This window comes from Morus notabilis, unplaced genomic scaffold (assembly GCF_000414095.1).
Source record: "Morus notabilis unplaced genomic scaffold, ASM41409v2 Scaffold2518, whole genome shotgun sequence".
Lineage (NCBI taxonomy): Eukaryota > Viridiplantae > Streptophyta > Magnoliopsida > Rosales > Moraceae > Morus > Morus notabilis.
In genome coordinates, this window is record NW_010365048.1 from 50,181 (window position 1) to 75,506 (window position 25,326).

General features: G+C 32.0%; 2 protein-coding genes across 2 annotated transcripts; both read left to right on the forward strand.

Annotated features, from left to right (window-relative positions):
- Window positions 1–725: 725 nt before the first annotated feature.
- LOC21387484 lies at window positions 726–5,698 on the forward strand. The gene is made up of 7 exons (XM_024171684.1): window positions 726–1,054; window positions 1,656–2,118; window positions 2,479–2,635; window positions 3,323–3,367; window positions 3,926–4,091; window positions 4,305–4,672; window positions 5,043–5,698. The coding sequence occupies exons 1-7, from the start codon at window positions 929–931 to the stop codon at window positions 5,359–5,361; spliced, it is 1,644 nt and encodes a 547-aa protein (XP_024027452.1). The 5' UTR covers window positions 726–928; the 3' UTR covers window positions 5,362–5,698.
- Window positions 5,699–12,265: 6,567 nt separating this feature from the next.
- On the forward strand, window positions 12,266–14,900 carry LOC21387485 (pentatricopeptide repeat-containing protein At2g18940, chloroplastic). Its single transcript, XM_010107297.2, has one exon. It carries the CDS (start codon window positions 12,443–12,445, stop codon window positions 14,864–14,866), a length of 2,424 nt encoding a protein of 807 aa, XP_010105599.1. The 5' UTR covers window positions 12,266–12,442; the 3' UTR covers window positions 14,867–14,900.
- Window positions 14,901–25,326: the final 10,426 nt, after the last annotated feature.

A 25,326-nucleotide genomic window follows, 5' to 3' on the forward strand; every position in this document is an offset into this window, starting at 1 on the left:
TCCTTTTGTGTGGGGGTTGTGATTTAGAGTCCGTTTAGTTTACTGATTTGAGTTGAGATGTAATTTAATATGAGAGTTTTTTACTGTAGTAAAAAAATTAGATGTGACTATTTCTGAGAGTTTTTTACTATAACAAAATTTAAATTCTAAATTCGAATCGGTGAAATGAACATAATTTTACTAAGTTTTTCGATTATAAAAACCGTTAAAACTCATAAAAAAAAGACACAACCTTCTTCTTAACTTTTGAGTACTTTAACTTAGAAGGAAAAAGACACTGACTTTCTTTTTAATTTTAACTCAAAAGAAAAAAGACACGACTTCTTAACCGTTACATTTTAACATGTAAAATTACAAGATTAACTCCTATTAAACGACACATGATTATGTGTCCTTTTTTGTCAAAATTTAAATTATTAGATGGATAACAAGATTAATTTAGAATAATTTTATAAATTAAAAGAGTGTTTGATATGAGAATTTATACTATAATTCATAATTTATTATAATATTTTTTTTTATAAAAAATATAAATAGATTAAAAATAATTTTAAATTATAATTCTAAATTTATGAACTGAAGGTTTCTTAAAAACTCGTTATCAACGTTTTAAAAATCATGAACCGAAGTACCAAAATTGAGTTTAACCCAGTAAACAACGCCAATTACGCTTTTATTTTTTTATTTTTTTCATTCTCTATTTAATTTTCGTAGAAGAGGGGAAAAAAAGGTGTAATAATCACCTATGAGGCGCAACGTTTGCGTTCCCACTATAAAAGAGCGTTTTTGAAAGGAGAAATTGAAATTGGGATTTTCCAGGGAGAGAAATTACAGAACACCAACAACCACAAGAAGAAGAAGAAGAAGAAGAAGGAGATGATGATGATAAAAATGGAGAAAAAGTAAGAAAGCAAGAATCAGATCATCAATGGCGGAGGACAACAGCTATGGAGACAATCGGCAAGAGCAGGAGGAGGCGTTGGTCGCACTCATCGAGCATCGCACCCGCGAAGTTCAACATCTCCGCCACCGCCTTTCGTATTACGAATCTCAGGTCACTTCTCTCGCATCTTCTTCTATACACGTATACGTATTCGTATATATGTATAGGTATACGGTGTTTGTTGCCGAGGGTTTAGGCCAAAAAAAGCTTACAATACTAGCATGTATATATATGTATATACGTATATCAATGATAATGTAGTTATAGCAAGAAAAGTTTTCTTCTTTAGAAATGGTAGCTAATCCTGTGTTTTGAAAGGCCTTTGTTGCTTGTGGAGTTGTGCTTCAATGGCTAATCGTTTATACAATCTTCGTGTGTATATGTATTGAATAGTTTCTTTGGGAAATATTTTTTTATGTATTTATGGAGAAAAAGTTTGCTTCTTTTTGGATTTCCTAGGAATTACAGTCCTCTGGAAAGTTTGATTCTTTTGCTTAAATGGCTGTTAACCGATAATTATTAGTCTGATTGTTTTGCTTTAACACATGAATATGGGCTTGCTTTTGTCAAATATATTTTCAGGATGAAAAATGTATTTCTAATCTTTTATGGTTTTGGATTTTACCCCTGTATCTGCTTATTTGTCATAATCCAGGCCTTAGTTTCTTAAGGAAATTAGTGACTAATAGTAACCAACTCTAAACCCTTACAGCTTGAGGAAGCTGTGAAAAGGTTGCAAGATTCACAGTTCAAGTTGGCTCGTCTTCGAGGCGCAGCGTCATCTACAAAGAACCAAGCTAATGAAACCAAAAGTGTCAAGGTGGAGAGAAGGTCAATTAGTCCTGTCTCTTGCAAACAATCTCAATCTAAAGCAGAACTGGATAATGGAACTAAACGTGTCAAGGTGGAGCCAGCGAGTCCAGTCCATGTTAATGATGGTCCTTCTCGAAAACAACTTCAATCTAAACCAGAACTTTTGATTCCTGCTGTTTTTCAACCTGTAATACCAGCAGCCGCTAAAACTTCACGTAGTTCCACTGCCACCGCGCAAGTCAGCTCATCGGTTTCCAATCACTCTAACAGCCATGCGAAAGAAAAGGGGGATAAAACTCTTAGGATTTCTTCTGACTGTGAAATTGTTCAAAATAAAGAGAAAGGAACTAAACGAAAACTAGGTAAGGACTCACATTTTCATTGGCCTCATTGTACTATTCTTTAGTTACTTCACGTAGTTCCACTGCCACCGCGCAAGTCAGCTCATCGGTTTCCAATCACTCTAACAGCCATGCGAAAGAAAAGGGGGATAAAACTCTTAGGATTTCTTCTGACTGTGAAATTGTTCAAAATAAAGAGAAAGGAACTAAACGAAAACTAGGTAAGGACTCACATTTTCATTGGCCTCATTGTACTATTCTTTAGTTTATCAAATGTGAACCTCTTGAGATACTATGTGCATAACTTTCTCTCTTGTATTGAGCTATATTTACTTTCATGTGCATTTTTGGTCTTTTTTTCACGATTCTTTTATTTGCCAGAACACAAAGAACATAAAGAGTTAATTCCACTCGTGTGTAATAGCTCTAAACCATGCATTATTCGGTGTGACACAAGCAATCATATCTCGAGTCAGCACAAGAGGAAATTGAGAGCTCTTGCTTTATGTCCAGTCAACGATCAGCTTTTCGTGACAAGGTAATCATAAATTATGTGGAACCTTTCGATTAAATTATGTTGCTACATTGAATCTTATGGACCCTCTTCCAGTCTTTTTTTTTGTTTTTTTGTTTTTTTTGTTTTTGTTTTTGTTTTTTTCAAAATAAGGTTATGCTGATAGATGTATGGGTTTTACTTTGCTATTATAAGTTTATACTATTACAAGTGCATCTTTTGCACTGGCTTTTTGCAAACTAGCTTTAGAAGGATCGCGGTTATTTAGAGCTAGAATTTAAAAACCATTAATATGTTTTGGCTAATGTTGTTTTCAAATATGTCTCTCAAAGGCAAGACTTTAATATACTTTGCAATAGAAGTGGAACATGCTTGCTTAAATCTAAGCCATTGTTCATGACATGTACATCTATTGCTATCTGGTTAAGGAGAGTAATTATTTCGAGTGAAAGAATGATGAAAAGTACACTTGTGAAGGATAAGTTTTTAGTTTTCTCTGGACATAAGAGATACATCTAGCGCTATGCAGTTAAGGAGTTTACCTCAAGCTTTGTGCGTGTCTCTTTTTGTTTGATACTCATTCAACACCGTATCATGTTACCAATTACACATTAACTATGGCTATTCTGTCTTTAAATACTTAAATTTTCTTTTTCAAGTACATTATGAATTCAGGAATCTAATTTGTGGTCATGTTTTGAATGTTTGCAGTGCTTTGGATGGAGTGGTCAATTTGTGGCAAGTTCATTCCAGGGGGTAAAATGTCAAACTTGTTAGACCTTTCTTTTCTTACAACATTTACTTTTACCTTTTACCTTTTTCTTTTTTTCCCCTCAACCGGACCAAAGTCGAGCTAAATAAGATAAAAAGGCAGTACAAATGGACTTACAACTAGCATGTAAGAATTGCATTCAGGCATTACATTGTTGGCTGATAAATTTACTTCTTGACAATCAAGGAATTGTTCTTCTTCTCTTTTTTGTTGTTGTTGTTGTTGTTGTTGTTGTTGTTGTTGTTGCTAGTAGACGATCAAAGAATTGTTAAGTATTGTGTACCTAGATCCAGATTTGGTTTCCTTGTTAGCACTGAATGATGTAGAGGAGCGCTAGGATATGCCTTTTGGAGCAGCCTTGTTGAAAAATTAATGTAGAAAGTTGATTAGGTCTGTGAACTGGTCATCTTTCTTGAAATATATCCCATCACTCTCTGTAGAAAGGTCAAAGTTCTACTATGTTTGAAATCTTTCTTGCTGGTCATAGGCGTTTTGTGCTTTTCAGTAATTGCTTTTCCTGTTTGTACTTTATTGGAGTGCAGTTCAGGTGCATCCCTACTTAGTACCACCGATTGCTCATCCCAAAAACAAAGGAGATGGCCGGAAGATATAGCCTGGCACCCAGAGGGGAACTCTCTATTTTCTATATATAGTGCTGATGGTGGGGATTCTCAGATATCCATTCTAGATCTGAATAGAACACAAGGGGTAAGGCGAAACTTGTGCCCTTCTTTTTTTTTTTTTTTTTTTTTGCTCAAGTCATTTTAGTAAAACAGAATTGCTAATGCTAGACATGTAAATTGATCTAAAGTACTAAAATGTGGAAACATCCTTCTTAACGCCATGTTTTTTTTTTTTTTCCCCTGAATAATTATTGTTAATAAGAAAAACTCTTATTCTATTTTGTATTCATATCGATAGAGGGCTAGGGTTACTTTCTTGGAAGATAAGCCTCATGTGAAGGGTATTATTAACGGTATAAATTTCATGCCCTGGGAAAATGCTTGTTTTGTCACCGGTGGCTGTGATCATGCCGTTATACTTTGGGATGAGAAAGATGACAATGTGTGGAAACCAAAGGCGTTGCACAGGAACTTTCATTCTTCCGCTGTCATGGGCGTTGCTGGGATGGAACAAAAGCAGATTGTACTATCCGTTGGGGCGGACAAGAGAATTATTGGATTCGATGCTCATGTAGGAAGAGCAGACTTCAAGCATCAAATTGACAGCAAATGCATGAGTGTTTTGCCAAATCCACGCGACTTCAATCTTTTCATGGTTCACGCCGGGTGAGTAAACAACTCTTGATTCTTGAATCCAGAATTGTCATCAATATATTTGCTATTTGAGCTACCACAAAATAATCCCATATGCGTTTAAAATGAGGGTCATTTGTTTTTTACATATCTTTGCAAGTCAACTTAGAAAGAAGATGACTACTTAAATTAATCAGTAACAAATTCTCTTCCTTGTTTTCCCTCTCCACTCAACCAAACAATTGTCAGGAATAGGATCAACATTCTCTTCTACAACGTTTTCCCTGTCATCTATAGTATTACTTGCAATTTAATATGCCCTTAGTAAACAGCGGCGCTGACAGCATGTACTAGCTTCCATTTTGGTTTAATAACGATCGTCATTAACACGTGGCATACACAGGACTCTTGAGAGGCAACTTCGGTTGTTCGACATAAGGCTAAGGCAAACAGAAATCCATGCCTTCGGGTGGAAGCAAGAGAGCAGCGAATTGCAGTCGGCTCTGATAAACCAGTCGTGGTCTCCTGATGGGTTATACGTTACATCTGGTTCTGCAGACCCCATGATTCACATATTTGATATCAGGTACAATGTGAAGAAGCCTTCTCAATCCATCAGGGCTCATCAGAAGCGGGTTTTCAAAGCTGTGTGGCTCGAGTCGGTCCCGCTTCTTGTTTCCATATCTTCGGATCTAAACATCGGATTGCATAAAATCGCATAGATTTTTGGTATAGAAGCTACTAGTCAGCCCATAAGAGGAGTAAGAGGAAATCTTCATTTCTTTTTTCTCTTTTTGCATGGGTGTTAAAGTTTTGCTACTAGCTTTCCAGAAGGAATAGGTGCAAAGTGCTCCTTTTTTTTTTTATTCTCTCTTTTTAATTATTTTGGCAAGAAAAATCTAAGCCAAAGAAGTTCTTTCAAAGGAAAACTAAAATCTAGCCTTTGAATTTTGCCTTTGGTGGTGGTGTCTTCTTCTTCTTTTTTTTTATTTATTTAAAAACTTTGTTATTAGGTTTTTTTCATGGGATATCTCTAACTTTTTGCGATTAATAATTTTTTATGGGATGTTTGTTTTTTATATTCGTTTTTTGAATTATGATTTATGGTTCTCTTCAGTATTTTTCTCTCACAAAAAATACACGTAAAATGAGAATAATTTAAAATCATGATTCAGAATTCATAAATTAAACGTTTCACTAAGTTCGTATTTTTTTTTTTTTAACGTTTGAATTCTTTACAATTGAGGTCTAATTAAACACGCCGTTAATTTTTCAAGCAAAATCGTCATGTGCGCCCCACGTGACCCATTAATGAGGGTAATGGGTTTTCATTCAGCCAAATTGATAATTCAAAAAATAAAAAGAAAAAGAAATGAAAGAACCCAGCAGCCCCACCCTTGTTCTTCACATGTTTGCGCCCCCATCTCACCCTCCACTCTGACGACGAGGGAACCAGCAGATGCGAGGGTGTCGATCTCTCTCTCCCTCGGAGATCCGGTGCCGCGGCGGCATGGTGGGTTTTTGTGGTGGGATATGGGGTTGATTGAGAAACGTAAGGTGGTTTATTGCTTTGATTGGGTCTGAAAATTTCAATCCCAGTGTTTGTGATTGAAAGCACTGGTTGAGGATTGATGAATCTGGGTTTTACAGAGGGTTTCTTGTTCAAAAATCCTCAAACTCCCGAATGCTCTCTCTCCTCCCCCTTCTCTCTCTCTCTCCTTTCTCCGATTTGAAACCTCACTCTTCGGATTACGCCGTTCTTAAAACCCTGTCCATTTCTCTCTCTATCTTCTTTCCCTCTCTTAAATTTCCCTCCCGATCTCTTCAGATTATCTCTCCTCTCTAGTTTCGATCGTTTCTTCACATTTTAAATTCGAATGGGGGTCTTATTAAGTTCTCTGATCATAAAAACCGTTAAAACTCATAAAAAAAGACACGATATTCTTCTTAACTTTTGAGTACTTAAACTCAAAAAGAAAAAGACACGACTTTCTTTTTAACTTAAACTCAAAAGAAAAAGACACGGCTTTCTTTTTTTTCACTGTTTTGGGTTATCCTTGGATTTGTTTCGAATTTTTTTTTTTTTTTTTTCTGAAATTGATAAATCTAGGTGTGTTCTTGTTTGCAACTTGAAGAAATGCATATATGTTCATCAGAGAGAGAGAGAACCCGGATTGTTGAAGGAATCCAGACCTGGGTTTCTAATTTGTTTTTTTGTTTTTTCTGAAAAAGGGTTTGTTTCTTCAATAAAAGTCATTTGCCGTTTTCAATTGCAAAGAATTTTAAACGTTAAGAAGCCGATTGTCAAAAGAAAAAAATAAAGTTTTAAGAATTAAATTGCCAATTGCCAAAAGTTAAGGAGAGTTTTATGAAAAAAAAAAAAAAAAGCCTTGTTTTTAAGAGTTTGTTTGATGGGAGGATTAAGAGTATGTTTGGTAGGAAAGAAAAGTAGAAGGAAGGAAAAAAATGGAGGGATTTTGAGAGAAAAAATGAAAATGTAGGTTGTTTGGTAGGAGAGAAAAGAGAAAGGAAGAGAAAATAGAGTGAAAAATAATACATATGGGTCCCATTATTTTTATTTCTTTCCATAAGTGGGCAGAAAATGGGATGAAAAATGGGGACAACTCATTAAAGTGAGCAACGTTATTAAATTACCCTTTTCTCCATCAACATCAAAGTAAAAAATTTAAGGGTATAAAAGTAATTTACGAGTAAGATTTTTTCTTTCTTCTTAATTTAACTTCTAATACCAAACAAATGAAAGTAAGCTCATTTTCTTTCTATCTTCTCATACTAAATAACATAAAAGAAAATCAATTTTCTTTTCATTATTACTATTTTTTATCACTTTCATATTTTTTTTCTATACTATTTTTTTTTCTTCCTACCAAACATAGCAAGAGAAGATGTTTAGGAGAGAAAAGATGAGGGAACGGTTGGATAATGGATTTCAAATCCATCCAAGAGCCCGATTCTAATCTCTCCCGTTATGGAAGTTTTAGGGTGGAATTCATACTAACATAAGAAAAAGGTCGTTCCCATTTTCGTCACCTAAATTATATATATATATATATATATATATATATATATTCCTTTATATTTTCGCACCCTTTTACCAACATTGCCTTAACTTTCAACATTGATAGTGGTTGTGGAACGATCACCATGCTTAAAAGTCAACAAGAAGTGATGCTAACGGTGTCTACTATTCAAATGCCTTGGAATTTTTACTATTTAGTATTTTTAAAAGAAAAATAGATTGAGAAACAAAATTGAAATTTTGAACACTTTGAGGTCCTCTTTAGTTCGCTGATTCGAGTTTTTAATTTAAATTGAGATGTGATTTTACGTAAAAAAATTTTACTGTAGTAAAAAAATTAAATGTGATTATTTTTGAGAGTTTTTTACTGTAGTAAAACTTAAATCAATATAGTAAACGGGCCTGAGTTTATGAAAATATTCATATCTGTCCCCAACTTATAAAGTCTTGCACTTGGGTCACCAATTGTTAATTGTGTTGAGGGTAAGGAAGTCGTCAGACTAACAAAACAGCACAGCATGTGAGGGGTCCACTTTTTTTTTATTTTAATTTTTATAAAATTAGTTATCAAAAATTCAAAATAGTGAGGAAAAGAATTAATCCGTCATCAAAGTTTAGGATCAAAAAATCGAATGAGCTCCACGGTCAAATTTAGGTTAAAAGAAAAAAAAAATGTACCAACTCCACAGTCAACTGCTTTAAACTTTTATCTAGGATTAAATTGTTTATTGTAATAATTGTCTATGATTGATCAATAATAATGATGTTTCTCGGCCCCGTTCATTTTGTCGATTTGAGTTTAAAATTCGAGTTTTGCTACAGTAAAAAGCTCTCAGAAATAGTCACATCTAACTTTTTTACTACAGTAAAAAACTCTCACACAAAATCAAAACTTAACTCGAATCAAACAGGCCCAAAAATTGGCATACTTCTAAACATCGATGTACGCCTTTAAGGTAGTCACTAGAGAGATTGCCCTCCTGGCAGAACAAATTTTTTTTATTTTTTTATTTATTTTTGCCACTTAATTATTACATATTTCCGGTCTAATCTACAATAAATGAGAGTATTTTGATCTCGTATGGTGCAATATTTTTAATGTGTGTACAAGGTAATCAAATAGCTAATAAAACTTGTTTTTATACCCATCAATCCATAATATTCCCAATTCCAAACTCGAAGAGTGACATCAATTTTCAGAAAGGCCTAATCCTCCTAACCTACACATTCCATCCCATCATTTTTCCAAATTAAAAAAAAAAAATCCTATCATTTTATTATTTGGATATTGTGTAGACTAGTTTTAGGTTGATTTTGGCATCTCTATTTCTTTGTTTCTTTAAGTTTTTTGTTTGTTTGTTTGTTTACTTACTAAATTAATTATGAAATAATTCCTCTTAGGTGGGGTAAATTAAGCGTCGTTCAAAAGAGTGATAAAATTATTAAATCAAACAACAAACGCATTTTTTTTGAAATAAAATCAGTTTGATATCCTATATTATAACGAAACATGCTTTTGATATCATGCGTTTTTTTATAATTTTAAAATGGTACATTCATGTTTTTAAAAACATATTATGGATACCCTAAAATTAATTTTTAAAATATGTAATGTCCAAACTACTCTTTTTATCAATTAAATAGAAATCAATATTTTAAAAAAATCTAAAAATATTTTAAAATATTTTAAAAAATAACAAAATAAAAAAGTTCATGATTTTTTTCTTTGATCTTTTAGTTTGATTAATTAAATAAAAGGGTATTAAGATCATGGAATGGTCTTTAATCCGGCACCTAGAAAAGTATCGGATGAGTCAGCCAGTAAATCACATTTACAACTCTACCCTTCTGAAATTATATATCATATTTCACATATTGACACACTCCTTGAGCCTTCAACATTTGTCAACAATTTTCCTGACACCCACTGCATCTGTGCATCACTCCCCACCTCACTAACACCTGGACACCGCATGCTTATCATAAAGTGACTAAGGCCACCTTTTACTCCTCCTCCATTAATTTCTGACTGTCTATTTTAATCCGACGTCTCTCATTTTTCTGACCAGAGACTAAACAAATGTGAAACCCAATTAAAAAAAAAAAAAACTCTTTCTCTGGACAAAATAAAGAGAGGCTTGATTAGCCAAAAAAAAAGTGTGAGGCTTAATCGTTTATGAAGGGAGAAAGAGCTTAGTAAAAACAACAGCTTTTATAGTTTTACAGTAGGTGAAAAATGTAAGGATTGTGTATGTAAAAATTTATTATTTTTTAACATCGTTTTTATTTTATTTTATTTTTAAACATGAAAAATAAAGAAAATCATAAAAAATAAAATATTCATCAAAAAAATGGTGGCGCTTATTGCATTAATTGCTAAAAATCATATATTAATTTTAGAATGTAAAAACTAAATAAAACTGTAAATTTTTTACCCATCCCGGCCCCTGAGCTGGTCCTTGGGCGCCCCACTACGCAATCCGGGGGCTTTTTGACAGGTTTTACTTTTTTTTTTGTCATTTTGGAGGCAATTTTTTTCTGACATGTCTAGAAAAATGTAAGGATTGTGTCTGCAAAATTTCATTATTTTTTGACGTCGTTTTTATTTTATTATATTTTTTAAAGACGAAAAATAAAAAAATCATAAAAAATAGAATATTCATCAAAAAATGGTGTCGCTTGTTGCATTAATTCTTAAAAATCATGTATTAATTTTAGAATGGAAAACATAAATAAAAATGTAAATTTTAGTATTTTATATTATATCGAAATATGCTCTTAGTATTTTGTATTTTTAATAATATTAAAACAGTGTTTTAATCTTTTTAAAAATATCTTTTTGATACTTTAAAACTAATTTTTAGGACATGTAATGTCTAAATTACTTTTCTTATCAGTTAAATAAAAATCAATATCTAGTATATATAATAAATGTGATGAAGCAAGCACGTGTCAACTAATTTTTATCTCTTTATAGTACCCTTAACTATTTATATTTTTTACTTATTTGTTATCTATTATTTTCTCTTATTTATGGCTTAAAAAACGGTTTAATTTGTGTTTCTCTTTATGCCCTTCATTTTTTGTACTTTTTACTTACTTAATATCTACTATTTCTCGTACTTAAGGCTTAAGAAAAACCCGGTTTAATTTGTGTTTCCATTTATGTCCTTCACCTTTCATATATTTTTACTTATTTGTTATCTACTATTTTCTCTTACTTAGGGCTTAAGAAAAAAAAAAGGGTTTAATTTGTGTTTCCATTTATGTTATTTACCTTGTGTACTTTTTATTTACATGTTATGTACTAGTTTTGTGTTTCTATTTATGCCCTTATCAATTTTTGTATTTTTAATCTACTTGTTATCTATTTATGCCCTTATTAATTTTTGTATTTTTAATCTACTTGTTATCTATTGTTTTCTCTTACTTAAGTCTTAAGAAAAAATGTTTTAATTTGTGTTTCCTTCTATGTTCTTCACTTTTTGTACTTTTTACTTATTTGTTATCTACTGTTTTCTCTTACTTAGAGCTTCAAAAAAGTGGTCAAATTAAATAATATTTGAATTACGTTCTGAACATGGCTTCCGAATCTACAAAACTCACCCATCAAAATAAGCTGTGCGGTCTAAATGTTAAGAAATATAATAGAGTATGACGATTAGTTAGAACTTATTTGTTTACATCATAAAATTATTTTTGTAATAGACAATAAATATAACAGTTAAATTCATGCAATTGCACGTGCCTACTTTTACTAGTTTCTTAAAAAAATGAAAATATTTTAAGACATTAAAATATTTAAAGAAAAATAATAAAATAAAGAGTTCGTGATTTTTTTCTAGATTTATTAGATTTTGATTAAGTAAAAGAGTACTAAGGTCATTTTACATCTTAAAAATCAACTTCAGAGTACCAAGAATATGTTTTTAAAAACATTGAGGTATCATTTTAATATTATCAAGAACACAAGATACTAAAAGCATATTTCGCTATATACATTGTTGCTTACGTTCATTAACATGAAATATAACAAATCAGTAAATATACATATTTTTATGTTATATGTTCACTTAATTGCTATAAAAAATATATGTTTCGAGGATTAATATACATTGTCATTTCTTATAACTTAACATATACATCTTTATATGTAAATATACATACCTTACATATAAATATACACGAAAACAACAGAATTATACATCTGCCGTTTCAGTCCGGCAAACAGTAATAGCCGAATTAAAGACCTTGCCTAAGATCATTTTATATTTAAAAAAATTAACCTAAGAGTACTAAAAAGATGTTTCTGAAAATATCAAAATACCGTTTTAATATTATTAAAAAGACAAGACTGAGAACATGTTTTACTATAATCCATGATATTAAAATAATTTTTTTTTTTTTTTTTTTTTTCTAGAAAAGTGATAACCACAAACGTACTTGTTTTTTAAAAAACAATTAAAGTATCATATTTATTTCCCGTCTCAGATAAAAAAAAAAAAAAAAAGAAAACAGAAAAAAAAATACTTTGCCACCGTATCATGTTGAACTGAGACCTCTGTTTGTAAGAAAGTCCAAAAATCCTTGTTCTATCCATTTCCAACCCAAGCTTCACCAAAATAAACAAACACCATTCAATCTTCTCCTTCTTCATCACATAACCAAAAAATCCCATTTCCCACCAAAAAATGCCTTCTTCTTCTTCTTTGAACTCATAACAACAAGAACAACCAACAAAAACACCTTCTTCTTCTTCTTCAATGGATGGAACCCTTTTCCCATCTCGCCCAGTGTACCCGGTCCATGGTAGCTCCTCAAACACAAAACCCACAAATCCTCCATGGCAGCTCAACCCCACCACCCCTCTTCCTCCTCCTCCTTCCTCCTCTTTCCCCATTGACTCTCTTCTTCACCATCTCTCGTCCAATCTCCCAAAACCCCATTACTCTTCTCTCCAAATTTCCCTCAAACCCACCTCCATTTTCGTCCCCCACTTCCAATCCGATGACGGGCTTCTTGAATTCTTGACAACAAAGGGTAAGATGATCTTCAACTCCATTATAGACTTATCTTTGCATGATTTAAATGGGTTTTTTGACTCTGTGAGGAATGATTTGGTTGAGATTGATTTGATTAGTTTGTTGAAGGCTTTGGACCTTTCTGGCAACTGGGAAAAGTCTCTTTTGTTGTTTGAGTGGGTTTTGGTGAATTTGTGTCCTGATTATGTGAAGCTTAATAGTCAAGTTATTGAACTTATGGTTAGGATTTTAGGTAGAGAGTCTCAACATACTATTGCCTGTAAGCTGTTTGATGAAATTCCTGTGGAGGAATTTTCGCTCGATGTTCGAGCTTACACCACTATAATCCACGCCTACTCGCGTACCGGCAAGTATGGGCGGGCCATTGCCATTTTCGAGAGGATGAAGGAGAGTGGCTTGTCACCGACTTTGGTTACGTACAATGTGATGCTTGATGTTTACGGGAAGATGGGGCGGTCGTGGGGGAAGATTGTCGAGCTTTTGGATGAGATACGGGGTATGGGGCTTGAGTTTGATGAGTTCACTTGTAGTACTGTGATATCTGCTTGTGGGAGAGAGGGCTTGTTGAGTGAGGCGAAGGAGTTCTTTGCCGGGCTGAAGTTGCGGGGTTATGTCCCGGGAACGGTTACTTATAACTCGTTGTTACAAGTTTTTGGGAAGGCGGGGATATTTTCTGAGGCCTTGAGTATCTTGAAAGAAATGGAGGATAACAATTGCCCTGCTGACTCGGTTACCTACAATGAGCTTGTGGCCGCTTATGTGAGGGCAGGGTTTTATGAGGAAGGCGCTGCTGTGATAGACACAATGGCACAAAAGGGCGTGAAACCAAATGCTGTTACGTACACTACTGTTATAAACGCGTATGGAAAGGCGGGAAAAGAGGACAAGGCTTTGAGGCTGTTCAACCAGATGAAGGAGACGGGTTGTGTCCCTAATGTTTGTACGTACAACGCTATTTTAGGGATGCTAGGTAAGAAGTTGCGGTCGGAGGAGATGATACAAATACTCTGTGACATGAAGTCAAGTGGGTGTGGCCCTAATCGGATTACCTGGAACGCGATGCTCGCCATGTGCGGTGACAAGGGCAAGCACAAGTATGTGAACCGTGTTTTTCGGGAAATGAAGAACTCTGGTTTTGAGCCGGATAGGGACACATTCAATACTTTGATAACTGCTCATGGACGGTGTGGATCAGAAATTGACGCGACACTGATGTACGATGAGATGATCAAAGCGGGGTTTAGTCCATGTGTGACGACGTACAACGCGCTTCTCAATGCACTGGCTCGGCGAGGAGACTGGAAAGCGGCTGAATCTATTCTCCTAGACATGAAAAACAAGGGGTTCAAACCTAATGAGACATCGTACTCGTTGATGCTCCAATGCCATGCAAAGGGAGGGAATCTGAAAGGGATACAGAAGATTGAAAAGGAGATTTATAGCGACCATATTTTTCCGAGCTGGGTTCTTTTGAGAACACTCATTCTTGTGAACTTCAAGTGTAGATCCCTAAAGGGCATGGAAAGGGCATTTCAGCATTTGCAAAAGAACGGATACAAACCTGACCTGGTCTTGTTTAATTCTATGCTATCGATTTTCGCGAGAAACAACCTGCACGACCGAGCCCACGAGATGCTGCACTTGATCGGCGAGAATGGCCTGCAGCCTGATCTTGTCACCTACAATAGCTTGATGGACATGTACGCAAGACGGGGCGCGTGTTGGAAGGCGGAAGAAATCCTCAAGGGGATACAAGAATCCGGGGGGAAACCGGACCTTATCTCCTATAATATTGTCATCAAGGGATTTTGCAAGCAAGGGCTTATGCAAGAGGCCATAAGGGTTCTCTCCGAGATGACGACAAGTGGGATCAGGCCGTGTATTTTTACATACAACACGTTCGTGACGGGCTATGTGGGGAGGGGGATGTTTTCGGAGGTCGACGAAGTAATTAGGTACATGATTGAGAACAATTGCAGGCCAAATGAGCTGACATACAAGATTGTGGTAGATGGTTATTGCAAAGCAGGAAGGTACAAAGAAGCAATGGACTTTGTCTCAAATATTAAGGAGGTTGACAATTCTTTTGATGACCATTCTGTACAAAGACTTGCTTCAAGAATTAGGGAAAAGTTGGACTCCTGAATTTGTTACTATCTCTAGTAATTATGGCCTTTTTTTTTTTTTTTTTTTTTTTTTTTTTTTAATGGAATATGTGTATATGTTGGCAAGTCAACAATGAAACAAGTTTTATAGGCAATTGTTCTGTATTCTTTTCTCGGCCAAACTTGTTTTCTAATAAAGAATAAAAATATCATTTGTTGTATATCCATACTTCCCTGTCTTTTATTTGCGAGAAGTATGAGTTAAACTAAAATTTTGAATTGAACTAGTAGTGTAATTTTTTTAATATTTTTTTTTCTTATTTACCTTTTCAAATCTATTTGTATCATTTTTTTTTTTTTTTTTGGTTTCTTCCCTCGTGTATATCACGGTTATAAGTGCAAAATATATGAACTTTAATTTATTTGTGTATGTAAATTTACAGTCACGGGATATAATTAAAAGCTAAGATTAATGGCGTAATTGAAAATTGATAAATTTACTACATAGGTTTTTATGATTAATCTGTATATACTTCCCATGTCATTCATCAGCTAGAAGTTTGACCTTTTAAGAATGTGCGCATAATTTTTCTAAACCACCGGTGGTAGAAATTAAGGGGATGTTTGTTTATTTATCCGTCTCTGATTCTAAATCATGGTTCATGATTTTCTACACTGTTTTTTTCTTATAAAAAATTTAAATTTAAAAAATCAGATTTATGAATTATGATTCTGAATCTATGAACTAAACGTTATTTAAATAAAGTTTTTCCATGCCATAAATTTAAATTTCCATGCAATAGGCAGTGTATAGTAACTATTTGCTCCAAAATGGCTGAATTTCCTTGCTAGAGAATTGGAGAAACTTTATGGCTTTCTAAATCGAAAGTTACTATTTGAAATATCAATGACTCTTTAAAATTAATAATTACAAACTAGACTTTTCAAAAGAAGAAGAAAAAATTGAGAACCTTAAGGGTGGGGCTGTTCTTTCGTATTGGAATCTAACTTATGGCACTAATGTTAGAATAAATTTGGTCATCTTATTTTGCAATTCCAACGTTTAAGTCGTCAAGTAAATCATTTTTCTTGTACACTCAGGGGATGTTTGGTTTGAAGATTTAAACCGTGATTTGAATTATGATTCATGATTCATTATAGTGTTTTCTCTCATAAAAAATACACATAAATAAAAAATAATTCTAATTACATGATTCTAATTCATGAACCAAACGTCTCTTCAGTATAAATTTCTCCTTATGTTTGTAAAGTTCACATATTTTATCCTCACTTTTACATCTAGAACTGTACATTTTACTTCTCACATGAACATTAAAACATCCCCACTTTAGCCTAAGACTGCTTAGTCTAATGGCACCGGAGGGTTCTGGTCGTGTGGGGTGGAGTGGGTTGCGGATTGGATCATGAATTATATATATATATAATTCACTTTAAAACTTGTATTAGTTGTTCACAATATTTTCATTCCATACTAATATTTTTGTTGGTCATTAGTAAAATTAAAGATCACAATGTCTCGTTAATTAAGCTCTTTCGAGATATAAAAGTCCTATATTCATTAATAGTTTGAGTTTGAGTATATAAAATAAACATGCGATTTAAGTTTCTGTTGTTAGTTTTATAAGAAACTCTAAACTCTCGAATTGTCGTCCTCTACATGATTCTCGTCCTTTGTTTTAGTTTCTTTCAATTATCGTGGGTGGTTTCCATCATTAGAAATAACCAATAATTTATTAATTAAGGACGTGTTTATCAATTCAAAATGGATTGTTAAAATATTTGATTTAAGTATATACTTACGCATTAGGAATTAGTATTACATTACTATTTGAGCACGTACTTCCATATAAATGAAAGAAAAAAATATTGATTAATCTATTTAAGTTCAGAACAACGATGTACATCATGAAAAAAAAAATTGTACTGTATCATGAATGCACACATGTTGGATGGGTTTTGACCGTAATATTACAAGTAAAACTAAAACTTTATATATGCGTACTGGAGCACTATATTAAATCAAAATAAAGTATGTTTGTATTAATTGTTATCCATCTTCACAACAATTTATTCATAATTTATCAAACACTAAAATTTTACTTTTTTTTTTATTATTCACAACAATTTTGAATAAAAAAAAGAAAAAAAAGATAAATAACATTTTTCATAAAATATTTATGATAAATAGTATATTTTAAAAGATTTATAATAAATAACATATTTACGATAAACTATACATTTATGACACATATTCACAATAAATTTATTTTGTAAATTTACTTGGTAAATGAATCATTTACAGTAAATATGTTATTTTCCATAACTACTTATAAATATGTTAATAATTATAAATATTTTAAAAAATAACCTATTTGCTATAATTTCAGAAAAAAGTAAAAAAACTAAATGTCTACTAAATTTAGTCCTAGTATTTTTGACTAACAACATAACAAATATTCTAACAGAATAACAATTCTAAATTGACCCAAAGATGTGGTGACACAAAATTAATTGGAAGATATTGAAATAAGAAAGATAGACATGATCTAATAGTGCTCAATGAATTTTCATCGCATTGATGTCTTTCACATGGAAATTTTTGGGAAATTGTGCTGGGTGGCCCTTTTTTACTCTTTTTTATTTTTATTTTTTATAAATGGCTGAACTTTTTTATTTTATGAAAATGGTTGTTTTGTTTACGTGAGTTAATTAATGATTGACTTATGAATCACAATTAATTAGTGATTGACTCACGCTTACTTATTAATTTATCAATGGTTTATCATTAATAAACATGTAATTTGTTAATTAAAGTTGATTATTTACTAATTGATTTTAGTTAATTATTAACTAATGTTGATTAATAATAAATAATAATGGAGTTAATTAATGATAAACTAGAGTCAATCATGATTGATCGCTAAATAAATTAGTAATTGACCGCTAAGTTAATTAATAATTGACCACTAAATTAATAAAAATGATTATTTTTGTAATTTTATAAAACTTCGGCTATTTATAAAAGAACATTCTTTAAAAAAAAGCCAATTGTGCTGAAATCCCATAATTTTTTCAGACATGATAAAAGATTTATATGAGATTATTAGGATTAGCATTACATCAAAACGACCAAAGATCAATCTTTTAGATACGGGGGTGATAATGCAAACAATTTTCGCTAGCAGTAATTATTTAATTCAATTCTAGAATCGGCTATATCTAGACAAACAAAATTTGCAATATTTCAAGGTACTATTTCTCGAGGGTGTGGCTACGAATATTTGTTATTTCTTTTTCCTTTTAATATCCCTGCATTTATTTATTAAATTAATATGCAACTTTAAATCCTAAGATTCAAAACACCTGTTAAATGTTTGCCGTTCTAAATGATATTCAATTTTCAACTAATTATATTACGCCACGTTATTTAATAGATCCTAATATTAAAATATGAAATAGCCAGAGTATCGATCATTGGCCTTAGACCTCTTTGATTTTCAGAATCATTTTGTTGGATCATCAATAATTCAATTGAAGGCTTTGCTTGCCTTTAGGAGCTTGGTGATTAAATCTGTATATTAAATTTACTTTGAGATTTGATGAATTCAAGTTTATATTTATCATTTGAGGTGTACATTGATGTGTTCTGAAAAAAAAAAAAAAATTTGTTTGCAAGATTGGCAGATGGTGAAGTATGCTTTCATAGAGGATTTCATGTGAGCTAAATCTGGTAAGTCTTTATAAAAGGTGTTCAAACTTTTTTGGCCTTTTTTTTAATAAATCTTGAGTTTAATAAGTTAATTTTAAGTGTTTGAAAGTTAGATTTGTGTTGGGATTTGTTTCCTGAATTTTGTATTGATTGTTGGGATTTGTTTCCCAAATTTTGTATTGATTCTATTCGTTGTGTGATTGGCATTATTTTAGGAATGATTGGCTGGTTAATTGTGGTTGAGATTAGATGTGCAGTTGTCAAGTTATGGAAGTTTTTTTGAAAGATCTAGAAACTTATCTTAGTTTCTATTTTTCAAAGTCAACTATTGATCCAAGATGGTAGGTTGATTTGATTGATATTTGATGGAGATTTCGTAGCTGGATGATCTTCCTCTGTCTCCTAATAACGTGTCTAGGTTCATATAACAGTTTCAGAAAAGTTTCAGCAAATAGCAGATTGATACGGACTGGTTTTGAGAGAGTTGACCGTGATAGTTATGTTGTAATTATTGTTGCAACAAGAATCTGCAACAGATTTGGTTTAGCGAATTAATTGAAGAGGTCGTCAAGCTGTTATCATTTTTACTTATTTATTCAAAGAGTCTCTTATATCTCTGTATACCTTCAGATTAGTTTTGCTGGGTTGTGAGAGAGGTGAGCACTTGTATTCAAGAGAGATGAATTGAGTATTTTTGAGAGAAAAACTTAGTTGGAGGGATTCTAATGTTAAAAAGTCGAGGGGATCTCGCTATACAAGTCCATTGAGAAATTGCAAGTTCATAGGCGTCTTCTTAGAGAGTGAGTCTCGGGTATATTAAGTCCAATTGAATTCTAAAAGAGTTCTTAGTGGATTGTTCATCATCTAGGCGTGGCCCCGTGGAGTAGGTTGTTACCGAACCGCAATACCATTTCTCTCGTGTTTTTTTATTTTACGTTTCTTCATTATTTATATTATCTTATAAAGTGTTAAAAAGACTCAAACCGGTACCAACAATTTGTGTTTTGGTTCATTTTATATTTTTTTGTTGGCCAGGTTGTCCATATGGTTTCAAACTTTCAACTAGATAGAAAGACTAGGAACCCTTGTATCACGAAAATAGGGATTATTATTAAGATTTAGGTCCCGTTCATTTTACCGATTTGAGTTTAGAATTCGAGTTTTGCTACAGTAAAAAACTCTCAGAAATCATCACATTTAACTTTTTTACTACTGTAAAAAGCTCTAACATAAAGTCACATCTCAACTCGAATTAAAAACTCGAATAAGGGGCCTTAAGCTTGTATCAAGAAGTGTGCCTGCTCCTCAGGTGCAAATTTCCATATCTTCCGTACTAGTATTTTCTGTTTTCTTTGTAGACTTTTGTCTTCTTTAATAGTTATTCAAATGGTTATCATGAATCCAGATTTTTATTTGGATTTGCCATTTATCAAATGTGTGTTATTTATCCGATTTCAATGGATTGCATTTTTCTGTTAAAAGATTGCAAGATATGGAAACTGAGATACTGTGAAAAGTATGGAAACTGATATACTGTGAAGCAAAAACAAGGTATATTTTTTAAGTCTGTTCATAACTTGTCTTATTTGGCTTTTAATTGTTTTACTAATCTATGCTTTGCCTTTTAATTATTGATATGTGCTGGAGTGTTTGTTTGCTTAATTATTGGGAATGTGCTGACATGGAGGTGTTAGATTTTTTGGACGTGTATATATATATATATAAATAATAATAATTGTTCTTCTGATAAATAACCAAGTATCTAGAATTTTGACATTTATTCTGTGTGCGTGATTAGCCAATCCTTTATGTACAACTACTTTAAGAATGTGATTTTAGTTTTTATTTATTTTTTATGTTTCTAGTACAATTTTCTCAATGATTTTTGTGTTATTTAATTTAAACTATACTTTCTTGTTAGAGTGACATGTAAAATGATTAATTTATTAATATAAGTAATTTTAGTCATAGAGCAAGATTAGCCATGAAGAAGCAAAGTTTTTAGTCACGGAGATATGTTGTGACTAAAACACTTTAGTCACAACAAATTATAATTATGAAATATTTATGCATAAATCATCATAATAGTTAGTGACAAAAAAGAGTTGTGACTGAAAGTCTTTTAGTCACGATACAATTTTTTGTCGTGACTAAAACTTTTAGCCACGGGATTTTTAGTCACGACCACAGTCACAACACTTTGTTGCAACTAATAGTAAGGGCTTAGTTACAATTTTTGTTGTGACTAAAAGTAAGGGTTTGTTCATTTGCACTTAAACTCAAAAAAAGTTTGAATTTAAGTTATAATTTTATTTAGCTTCATGTCTTTTTTATAAAATTTGAATTTGAACTTAAGTTTTAACTTGAGTTTGGGGCTAAAATATGAGTTCAAATTTTCCCTTCAACTTGAGTTTCTAAACTCAAACTTAAGTTAATGAACAATATTTTTTCTATTATTAAAAACGCCATAACTTTTTCGTTTTAATTTCGATTAAGATGTTTTGTTTTCTATGCGTTCACAACGAATAGACGAATAAAACCTTACACATATACCCTATTCCATCACCATTGAGTTTTTATTAAAATACTATCCAAATACAAATTTAAGTTTTAACCTACCCAAACACAAACTCAAATAGATTCTCAATTCAAACCATAACTCAAAATGTGCACATCCAAACACAAATTCAAATTAGAGTTCCAACTCAAACCATACTCAAATACACCTTAACTCAAATTAAGATTTGAACTCAAGTCACCATAACTCAAAAAATGCAAAAGTTTTTTTATAGTGCATGTAGCTCCATTACTACATCTAGTCACTAAAGGCCTCGTTCGTTTCGCTGATTCGAGTTTAGAATTCGAGTTTTGTTACAGTAAAAAGCTCTCACAAACAATCACATATAACTTTTTTGCTACAGTAAAAAGCTCTCACATACAATCACATCTCAACTCGAATTCTAAACTCGAATCAACGAAACGATAATTTCTAAAAAAAACCGAAAATAATTTCTAAAAAGCTATGCAAACATGCCATAACAACCCTTTATAGTGATTAGAATGATAATCCAATCTTGCGCACACTGAGTAAGGCCAATTGTAACTAATCTAAAGCAATCCCATTACTAAATTTCCTATTTCACAGCAGTATCTACTGGTAGAATATGACAGATTACTATCAGTGGTCTGTGAGCACAAAAACAACTTAAAAAATATCTTGTTAGCACGATATAACAAATCCCAACAATACCTGGTATTAGATAGTAGATCATATGCTAAGGATCAAGCAACATAATTACATATAATGTGGGGGTTGAGATCAGCATTAATAGAAGTTGACTTCAACACGTTTGACTTAATACACACGTATTATATTGCAAATATAAATAATTTGGGAGACCATGAAAATATCAAGGTGTCTAATCTTAGTTGTTTTATCAATAGAATACGCTGATGGAATATGGGGTCCATTAAGCTAGTAGCCTAGTACTTTTAAGTGATATTCATGATTTTACTTATATATATATATATATATATATGTAATATGGACGTCTACTTCAGCAGTCACCAGGTTGTCCATCCATATATATTATATTTTCATGGTCTAATTAGTGGTTGACTTGATCTTGAGCTTGAAGTCCACGTAATGGTTGACTCCCAACAGAATTTGGAACATCAGATCACATGTTGCTATTTTGCTCCCCGAGTATTAATGCTACAAAAGCTTGTGATGTGTGTCTGGATATTTGCTTGCATCAGTTGAACCATTACGTGTGTATATATATATATATATATACATATATATATATATATATTAATTATGCGTGTGTATAAGCGTGGACTGTACGAGAGAAAAAAAATCTTCATTATTGTTATTATTTCTTTATATCGTACGTATTAGTATCATCGCATAACCGAGTGAAATCTGAGTAGAATTCACAATTGAGCGTGCTATATAATATTATTATGATTTCTAAGTATAAAATATTATACGCATGCATGCAAGTATGCATTCATGATACATACATATATATATATGTATGTATATATATATATATATATTTGCTTATTAGATATTAACTATGAAAGTCATGCATATTAATATGATAAGTAGCTAGGGATATTTACATTGTGTTTGGTCCTTTTTTTTTATTTATATCATTATTTTTGTAACATTTCATTCATTCATTTATATGGATTGTACGAGAGAAATACTGATCTTCACCATAACTTAAAAAAAAAAAAAACGCATCAGTATAATTATCACGTAACCAAGAAATTTTATTTGTAGCTTCACAGTCATGCTATTTACGCCATTAGTTTTTAAGTAGATATATATTAACTCTCAGGCTCACACAGTATATAACACAATATACCAGGCTTTATTACACGATCATGATAACCTATATGTGAAATCTACATATATAGTTTCATGAAAGAGCATGCTTTCTCTCTGATCTCTCTCTCTCTCTCTCTCTATATATATATATATATACATATATACTTTTCAGCTAATCATTAATCATGAATAATTTATTATCATTGTTAGTGATGCGTTTTTCTCCACTATCCGTTTGTTGAAGAGATATTTTCAAGGGGAAAAACAAAAGGGGCGATATAAGGAGATACGATGGTTGTTTGATATTGCTTTATGGAGGATGGTTAAAAACTCGAATCAGTGAATTAAATAAGTCTTAAAAGTTTTCAAAAATTTTCTGACTTCGCAAAAAGACTATTCACGAAAACAGTGCTAAACGGAAAAAAAAAAATTATTCAGCATTAACTTTTAGGCTTTTGAAGCAGAGAAGTAAAAATTATGGGTCCATTTGGTAATGTTTTTAAAATAATTTTGTTTTTAATATAAAAGTAAAAATGAGATTGTTTTAAAAATTATTCTGGGACTAATTCTGAAATTGCGTTTGGTTGGTTTTTTAAGAGATTATTTTGAGTATAATAAAAAAGTAAAATCGTATTTGGTTATAATTATTAATTAATATATTATAACATTGTTGATAAGTACTAAGAAATGAAAACAGAAAAGAGAAAATAATTTTTAAGCGGATATTAATTCATTCACAAAAATTATTCTCACTGTGTTTTGTTTTTATTTTTATTTTCAAAACATTTGCTAAAAAACACGGTTTGCAGACCATTTGCATTTTCGTATCTCAAAAAGTGTGCATAAACATTTTTAAAAATAAGTAAAAATCAATTACAAACGCACCCATGACTTTTCAATTTATATTTAGAACAAAAATGAGTTTAATAAGATAAAACTGATATTTACATATTCTAAAAAGCAAAAAACATATTATTGTGATGAAGTTTTTAATGTCTTGATTAAATTTTGGTATATGTCATGGTCTTATTTAATTAAGAGATCTTTTTAGAAGTCATAAAATGTTGTTTCAAAAGATCAAAGCTCTTCTAAAAACTTTTCCACACACTTTTTAGCAACGTTTGAACTGCAAAAAGCCGAAAATGATTTACGAAAAACAATGCCAAGTGACACAAAAAGCACAGTGTTGCCTTGGTGCCATGCGCACAAAGCATTTTGATTTGAGTGTCTTGTTATTATGCCTTGCTTTTAGGGCTATAGGCTTTTTAGGAGATGTTTGTTTGAAGTAGAAGTAAAGTCGTCCCCTATTTTGCCTAAATGGAGCTCAAAACATTCTTGAAACACTAACGTGGTCGTTTGGTTGGAGAGTTTAAAGGGTTTGAATCCAAATTCATGTTCAAATAAGTGTTTGTTTGTAAAAATTAAGGTCTCGTTCATTTTACCGATTCGAGTTTTTAATTTCAGTTCTGCTACAGTTAAAAGCTCTCACAAAAAGTCATATCTAACTTTTTCTGCTACAGTAAAAAACTCTCACATAAAATCACATCTCAACTCGAATTAAAAACTTGAATCTACGAACTGAACGAGACCTAAATCTTCAAAATAAATTTTTTTTTAAATTTAAATTCCCATTGTATTCTTAAGGTTTGAACTCAAATTCAAACCCCAGCCTGATTTAAACCCCTTATCAAACGAAGCATTAAGAGAACCGCAAGCAAAGAAACAAACAAGCATGCAAGGACACATTTCTTCCCTTCTACTATCATGATTGTTTTCCTTTTGTCTCCCTGCCTCGTTTTTGTTGTTGTTGTTGATATCTAGTACTTACTCAAGAATAAAGAAGGATCTTTCTTTAGTGTTGGGTTTTATCCTTGGTGTCTTTCACTTCTTTTTGTTAGCTTATATTTTTTAATAGCGCTCTTTTACAGGGGGCTTCGTACTAGTACTGTTTATTTTTAATTATTAAATTTGATTAAAATCACATTAAAATAAAAATGTATACAAAGAGAATTTTTGATATAAATCTGACTATTAAAAAATAAAGAGCCATCAATAATTTATTTTTCCAAATCTGACCGTAGAAATCTCCATTTTAAATGTAGGTTTTTGTCTTTTTTTGTTTGTTTGAAAATATAGAGCTGAAAATAGCATTTAATTGTGACTTTCCTATAGCTATGCATGTGTACATGTGTAACTTCCCCATAGGCGCTATTCATGTACGTGTGTGCATGGGAACGTATGCACATGTAGGGAACGTTTGGAAGGAGGATTCGTGTCATGATTCGAATCATGGTTCGTGTCTCGCTATAGTATTTTCTCTCATAAAAAATACACGTAAAATGAAAATGGTTCTAAATCATGATTCTGAATCTATAAATCAAACGTTCCCGTAGTGTTACTTTAATAATACATTTAAAATATAGCAAGTTTT

Bases quoted from the DNA above. Each gene is read 5' to 3' on its own strand.
- LOC21387484 (XM_024171684.1), top strand. From the start codon at position 929: ATGGCGGAGGACAACAGCTATGGAGACAATCGGCAAGAGCAGGAGGAG. The intron at 2,636-3,322 runs GTAATCATAAAT...GAATGTTTGCAG, and splicing joins GATCAGCTTTTCGTGACAAG to TGCTTTGGATGGAGTGGTCA. The intron at 3,368-3,925 runs GTAAAATGTCAA...ATTGGAGTGCAG, and splicing joins TGGCAAGTTCATTCCAGGGG to TTCAGGTGCATCCCTACTTA.
- LOC21387485 (XM_010107297.2), top strand. From the start codon at position 12,443: ATGGATGGAACCCTTTTCCCATCTCGCCCAGTGTACCCGGTCCATGGT.